The following is a 6,976-nucleotide window of genomic DNA, read 5'->3' as shown; positions in this document are numbered from 1 at the left end:
TCAACAATTTTAGTAGAAGCGACGAATAATTACCAACGAGATTAGATCAATATACGTATTCGGCCTTCCTATACTCGAATCCTGGGTCCGCCGCTGCCTGGCTCTCATGCACCCAGTTCCAGTGCATGCACTCAAACGCCATTGATGCCTACATAGCTGGCTAGCTTCGCTGTCCACCAGTAGACGCAAGGCAATGTGCACCCCCTGGCCCTAGTCTGGTCTGGTCTGATCGTCTTCCCAGTTCCCACCACGTTGGTGCGTACGACGTTCATCTAGATTAATTGGGCACCAACTTCTTCAGTCCAAGTGCTATCCATTAATTCATGGATAATGCCCTAGCTAACATGCAAGATATAACTCGGAGCTCCTGCCCTGCTCTTCTGCTCAAGCACTGTGTGATTGTCCACCTGTCGCAAGTCTAGAGCTGGCCTAGCCATGCCTGGACGCATGTGAACGTGATTAGGTGAAACCTTTTTTTTATTTTAGAAATCGTGGTTAGGTGAAACTTGCCGGCCGGCTAGCTACATTTTGGTATACATGCCGACCTACATATTTGTTGTTTTCTTCCGCTTGATATCTGATCTAGCAATGGAAAGCGAAATTAGGTTTTAGCATAGCCATAGGTTGTTCACATGCATGGATCGATACAGGATCACACCAAGCCAGAGGCAATATAACACGCCAAACTGGTTTTGCCATCATATTTAGGGCCAGTTTTTTTTTTTTTTTGCTCGATTCTCCAAGATGCACCCTAGCTCCCTAGAGAATAATGTGCAACCAAACTAATCTGACTTTAACTATCGATATACAAGCAATATTGTTGATTGACCAAATGAACATAATGTTGATTAATATTTTTTCATGAAAGTGTTCTACAGTTTTGTAAAAAAAACTAACATCGATTGCATTCTTCATAGCTTACCAAGCTGACTGCTTGGTAAAAAAAATACTACTTCCTCCGATCTGTATTACTTGTCGATGACTTGATATAACTTTAGTATATTCATATTAAATTGACGCTTGGAGTTGTATTTCAGAAACCATGTCTATATCTACAACATGTATTTTGGTATGCATGAAATAGAAAAAATGACTAAAGTTTGATTCCGGTACGACATCCAAAGCGCATTGACACAATATTAGTTAAAGAAGAAGAAAGAAAGAAAACCAGTTGTAGCATACACGTACTCTCGATTTGCTCGCAATTATTCGACACTTTAGAGTGTACGTAAACGCATTACCATAAATGCTAATAAGGGCCTCTCTTTTTGGAGAAAAGGCTAAGAAGAAAAACAATATGTGTGCCCCCACCACATGTACGTGGAACCAAAATTAGGCATGCAACACGACACCAACATATATACAAATGGTGGCTTTACAATGGTGGCAAGCATGCATGCTCTCTCCATCCATGATTATCGGCAGTACCTCCATGTGATCGATGCGGGCAACCCAAAAATAAAAGAAGAAAAGGGGAGATCTCATGTATCTCGCTTAATCAATCAATGAGCTTTGGCGAGCTCAGCATGGCATGTAGCTTGCTTGCCTGCAGCCTGTGTGGCCGTGTGTGATCTCTTTGATGATCTCCGGTCCTTTTTCGGATGTGCACATGAAAGGTGCCCATCACGGCCTCACTGTCACTGCCCGCCTACGGTTGATTCATGTGTGCCTTTTGACCCTTTGTGTCGTGGGAACAAACGCGTCAAATAAACATTAATTATTTCGAAGATGTTCATAAAGGTGGGTGGTGTGCGCTTATATATGGGTAATTGTATATGAGCATCTGTGAATGTACCGTGTTCAAAAAAAATAAATGAACATTACGCTCCGTTTGAAACACGGGAATTTCCATTTCGCATCGAGGTGTTTTCGCCTCTTGGGAGGGTTGATAACTTGGTATGATGCCGTGAAATCTGGCCGTCCTGCTTTCTATCTCAGTATATATATTAGGCCATGTTTGGCATTGAACCATTGGTAACAAAATGTCCAGCAGTACATGATCAGTTTCTGAAAAATATTTAATCTTTTATTCTTTTTTTTTTCTGAGACAAGCAAAAGTGGCAGTGAGGACTGAGGGGAGCAAGCCGCAATGATGGCCGCAAGTGTGCCGCACAAGCCGGGCCGGAACACACCAGTTTGGTTCCTCCCCTGCTTTCCGCTCTCACTGACAAGCAGCCTTACTTGTGATGGGCCCACTGCGCGTGGGCCAGACATCAGTTGGGCCGCTGGACCTACCAGGCTACCATGTGTCGTCTACTTTAGTTCCACATTTTTAATCACGTTCTCTGGCTGAGACATGGCTGATCCGATGAGCAGCTAAAACCTTTTGTCATTCGACATTCCCTGGAAAAAATGGCTAAAGCCAATTTATTTATGTGGTTCTACACTGTCCAGGACATATAGTACGTGTGCACTTTCTAAAATTCCGGCTAATGCAAAATGCCATCACTGACCCCTGAAAACCCTGCCTCTACTTGCACTTTGGCGAGCATCTGCCACCTTGTAAGGTGCAACTTGTGTAGCCTCTGATGACAGCCACGAGCCTTTTTTTTCAATTATATAAACCTTTAATGTGCCTACGAGACCCCTTTCCCTAAACACATTATCATGCCGAAGAAATTCAGTCAAGAACAAGAAGATGGAGAGAGAGAAAGGACATGATGAGACGATCCTGCTTCCTGGAGCTTCAAATCGGAATGTCGGCTTCTTGGAGCACCAAAACAGCGCAGGCTTTCGGCTTCCAGCAGGGTGCACACTTGGTGTAAAAAAAGGATGAAATCGTTGGACTGTCAGATCATATATGGTTCCTCTGAGAGGACTGTTTAAATAGAAAACCGTATATGGTGTCGACAAATTCAGACATAACGTGCACAAATATTTGCTACGAAGAAGGAACCACTGTAAAGAGCATAAGTGGGCCGTAATGAACTCAATTAGTAGGGTACTAATAACAATGGTAAAAAAACTAAGGCCACGTTTGGAACGAAGGACTTTATGCCAGATTTTCGCGGTGAACAAGTATGTCTCCCCTTGAAGAACAGAACCTCATGCCGAAAATGTTCCTGAGCACCGACATCGGTTTTCGACCAGTATCAGCAATGAAGATGATAATCCTTGTTAGCCAAGGAAGAAAAGGTGCACAAATCTCAAAAGGAGAACAGATGACCACGGACAGTGATCTGGAGAAACTCTCCCCTTCTACTAGAACGGAAGCTCATGTTGAAAATGTTACTGAACGTCGACATCCCTGTTGGCCAAGGAAGAAGAAAAAAGAGCACGGGCAATGGTCCATGGGCGACGGCCAATCAGTTAGGCGCTGGTCCCTTCCGGCGCCGGCACCCCATCTGGGGCACTCCTCCATGGCGCCCATGGCTCACATGCCCCCAGGTTTGTCTCATTGGGCTACAGGGAGCAAAGGACCTGTCTTGGTGCTGTTGCTGTCAACTCAGCTGCTGCAACCCTCACTAGTAGCGCTCTCTTTTCCTTCCTGTCAACCTCATGCTTCAGGTTGCATCATCAGGGTTGCAGTTTAGGGCTCAATCATTGAGCATCACCATTATAAACTGTATGTACAATCAGTGGCTCTTGCATCCCAGAGACAGATGCCCCTTCCAGAAGAAGGCGGACAGACAGATGATACATGAACCTTGAGAGATCAGGCAGCAGCAGCAGCAGCAGCAGCAGCAGCAGGGTGAAGAACTTAATTTCTAGCCGAAGATCAGGGCAAACTTACTGCGGCACGGCGAACAGGCTGGGTCCCAATATAGATTTACCATAAATAGATTAGTCGGTGCTAGATACACATCAAACACATAACTCATAATCAGAAGAGACTAGGGATATCTACAGCACACACCGCATTACTTATTTCAAGTGTTATTACTCCTGACTGAGAAAAAGAATCGCGCGGCGGTGCTACTATTCTCTACACAAGGCTCCTCATCTTTCGCTTCAGCCACATGGTCCGGATATCTACACTCAGCGACAGGAAAATCTCCCGGTTGCTTGGATCCAAGAAGACGTCTGGGGCGAGCGACTTGTCCACCGGCGAAAGGTCCGCCATGCCGTTCATCACCTCGATGCACCGCGGGATGCTGAACCTGTTGTCGGCATGGCTCTCCCGCTGTTTATTGTTGCTGTCTCTCTGATGATGAAACTTGGGGTCAGCGTGTCCTTCCATGGCATCGGATGTTCCGTCCTCGCTGGGCCTCCTCATGTAGCGCCATTGATCTCCCCGTGCTTCCTCGGCAGGCCTCCTCGAGAGCTGCCATGACTCTGGCCGCACCTGGGTCAGCGGTTTCGGGTACAGGTGCCCATTCACAGTATGAACTTCAACGCCCACTAGAGTCTCCTGCTGGAATGAAGACTCTCTGGATACTGGAGATGGGGGGATAGGTGACAGTGGACGATTCATGTAATAATCATCTTCATCATCATCATCATCATCACTTGAGATAACTTCCGCACCATTCCTTTCATTTGGGGTAGGTGTGGGTGCGGCAAGAATACTTTTACCATCCAAAATAACACCAACTGCACAACATGAACAAACAAAATTTCGTTTTTAGGTACAGACCAAAAATTATAACTGAGATCAAGTCAGCTTCTCCCATTAGGGGTAGCAAGCAAATCATCAGAAAAAATAAATGTCCGACATGAGACATCTTTGTAAGAAGAAAAGGTACTGCAATAGAATTCATCAAGCAAATTCCAACATATCCTAACCTAATATATGCAGAATAAAGCAAAGCTATTCTGAAGGCCCTGAACCAGCATGCATTCCAGAGTTAGTATTACGTGGTAAAAAGCTGAGGTCATCTATGGTACCAAAACATTGATAATGTACCGTAACACCATATGGCCAGTTGTAAACACTGCCAAATATTAAGCAGGAACATAATATAAATAATAGATCATTCTCCTATAAATCATCCTTTTTTACATTTAAGTGCCGAGTTAGCTTATCTTCACTACTAATAAATTAACTGGGAGTAATTTACCTTATTGTGCAGTGTATATAGTTCACAACGTGTACCATATAGATGGAGTACAACCTATAGAATGTAGAGTATAGCTAATACTATTCCATATGTGTAGACCGGTGGTTTGCATAACTGTGGTGCTTTTCTTAGTCAATCTTAAATACTCTAAAACAAAAATGTTCTCATAGACGCAAAAACACATAATAATAATTAGTTGAACTTTGATAACACGTTCATATTGTGACAGCCCATTCATGAATTAGTAGTTACCCATCCACCAAATAGCACATATCATTTTACACAGCACTGACTTTAACATCTTGCAATTTAGTACGTAGTTCACTAGTTCCAAGAGTTGGCACTAGATTATGTTACCTTTTTTCCCATATGGATTTTTACAATCATCGCATTTACAGTTGATGGAGCATCCCGCCCCTCCCTTCAAACACAGAAGAAAAAAAATACCAGTCACAAACTGAGAGAAGAGAAAAACTAATAGGATAGGGTTGTCGTTTTTTAAAAAATAGGATAGAGTTGGATAGAGAACCTGATAGCAGTCACAGTATTTCTTAAGGCAGCCTGACTTTTTGCAAGTGCATTTTCTTCTAAAAAAATCAATTTGGTATCTTGCAAATTCCTTGAGAGAAGAATAGAAGTATCAGGATCGTCAAAAATAGAACAAGGAAATAGCTACACATTTACCATGTCATGTTTGAACAAGATTTATACCGCTGAATTTTGACCACCCTCTGCTGGTCGAACAACTTGCAAAGGCAAGCCTGGTGGTGTATTCTGTTGAACACCATGAATAGTCTTGTTATAACATGGGTCACAGCCACATAATTCAGAACACTGTGACCCAGAAGCAAAACACACACAATAACTGCCAAGACATAAAGCAATTGATCAGTACAACAGTAATGAACTTGAATTTAGCAGTAAGAAATCATAAATCATGTTGTGGGTATGCATGAGCGTGGATAGATAGGTATGGTGTATGTTTTGTGTGTGCAGGGTGGGTGCATCAGTGCATGCAAAAGTCAGCATTCCCCATCTTTTCCATGCATCACCACCCCCTGCCAGAAACTCAGTTCCCTCCATTGCAAGAGTGCTGTGAAGCCTTACACTAACACGCAGGCTATGTACAGCTAGACCAGAATCACAGCCAATCTACTAATTTTAATTGTGCTTCAAGTGTGTGACATTGCAGCAGTAACCAGTAAGTACAGGTGAACGTAAAATTGAAACAACAAATCAACATGCTTGGATAAAGCTGTGTTTTTTTAAGTTGTAGGCATGTTCAAATAGAGCTGGTAAACATGCTCAAATAGAGTCACAAAATCTTTAGGGATCTCGATTGGCTACATTGGGTGCCTTATCCATCAAACATCTGAAATGCTCGACCACCGAATCTAGAGTTGCTAAAAAAGAGCACCAGACTCATTGCAGATGTCCAACTGAACTAGTGCCGGATCAAAACGCCAATTGCTCCTAAACAATTAGAAGATGCACTGAGAATCCAAGCTCGCTATATCTCTCCCCTCACTAAATTCAGGCGTTCTACGATGAGACATTTGCAGCATTTGGCATTACCAGCGAGACAGTGGAAAAATCGTGCGACTTACAGCTTCAGGCACCTGGACTTCTTGCAGCTGCACGTCCTGCACCCTTCGCCGTCCTCCGCTTTCCTCCTATAACCAAACACGGGAGAGAAAATGAAAGGCTGGTGAGAGGGAATCCCAGAGAAAATACTCCGCACGCAACGAACCAAAAGAGGAAATCGGAGGCGAAACCCGGATTTTGCCGAAAAGGGTAAAAAGTGGGGGCACCGACTTCTTCTTCCTGTCGGAGCTCCCGTTCGCCTCGGCCGGCGGCGACACAGCCGTCCACACCGCGGCGGGCGCGGGCGCGGAGACGAGCGCCATAGCTTCGGTGGCAGGAGCGGCCGGAGCGGGGGCGGGGGCTGGGGCGGGAGGCGGGGGAGGGACGGGGGC

The 6,976-nt window shown here is 44.4% G+C and overlaps 1 protein-coding gene across 1 annotated transcript; it reads right to left on the bottom strand.

Annotated features, from left to right (window-relative positions):
* Positions 1-3,737: 3,737 nt before the first annotated feature.
* LOC119299246 (protein tesmin/TSO1-like CXC 2) lies at positions 3,738-6,970 on the bottom strand. Its single transcript, XM_037576493.1, has 6 exons — positions 6,816-6,970; positions 6,608-6,673; positions 5,712-5,865; positions 5,530-5,619; positions 5,358-5,421; positions 3,738-4,533 (listed from the first exon to the last, which is right to left on the bottom strand). Exons 1-6 carry the CDS (start codon positions 6,905-6,907, stop codon positions 3,926-3,928), a joined length of 1,074 nt encoding a protein of 357 aa, XP_037432390.1. The 5' UTR covers positions 6,908-6,970; the 3' UTR covers positions 3,738-3,925.
* Positions 6,971-6,976: the final 6 nt, after the last annotated feature.

The sequence above is a fragment of the Triticum dicoccoides genome, chromosome 5A, assembly GCF_002162155.2.
Source record: "Triticum dicoccoides isolate Atlit2015 ecotype Zavitan chromosome 5A, WEW_v2.0, whole genome shotgun sequence".
NCBI lineage: Eukaryota > Viridiplantae > Streptophyta > Magnoliopsida > Poales > Poaceae > Triticum > Triticum dicoccoides.
The sequence above is the reverse complement of the archived record's forward strand: the minus strand, read 5'-3'. Positions and strand labels throughout refer to the sequence as shown.

Coding starts and splice junctions, on each gene's coding strand:
- LOC119299246 (XM_037576493.1), bottom strand. CDS start 6,907: ATGGCGCTCGTCTCCGCGCCCGCGCCCGCCGCGGTGTGGACGGCTGTG. Junction 6,674..6,815: donor AGCTCCGACAGGAAGAAGAA/GTCGGTGCCCCC, acceptor GTTTGGTTATAG/GAGGAAAGCGGAGGACGGCG. Junction 5,866..6,607: donor AAGTCCAGGTGCCTGAAGCT/GTAAGTCGCACG, acceptor ATGTCTTGGCAG/TTATTGTGTGTGTTTTGCTT.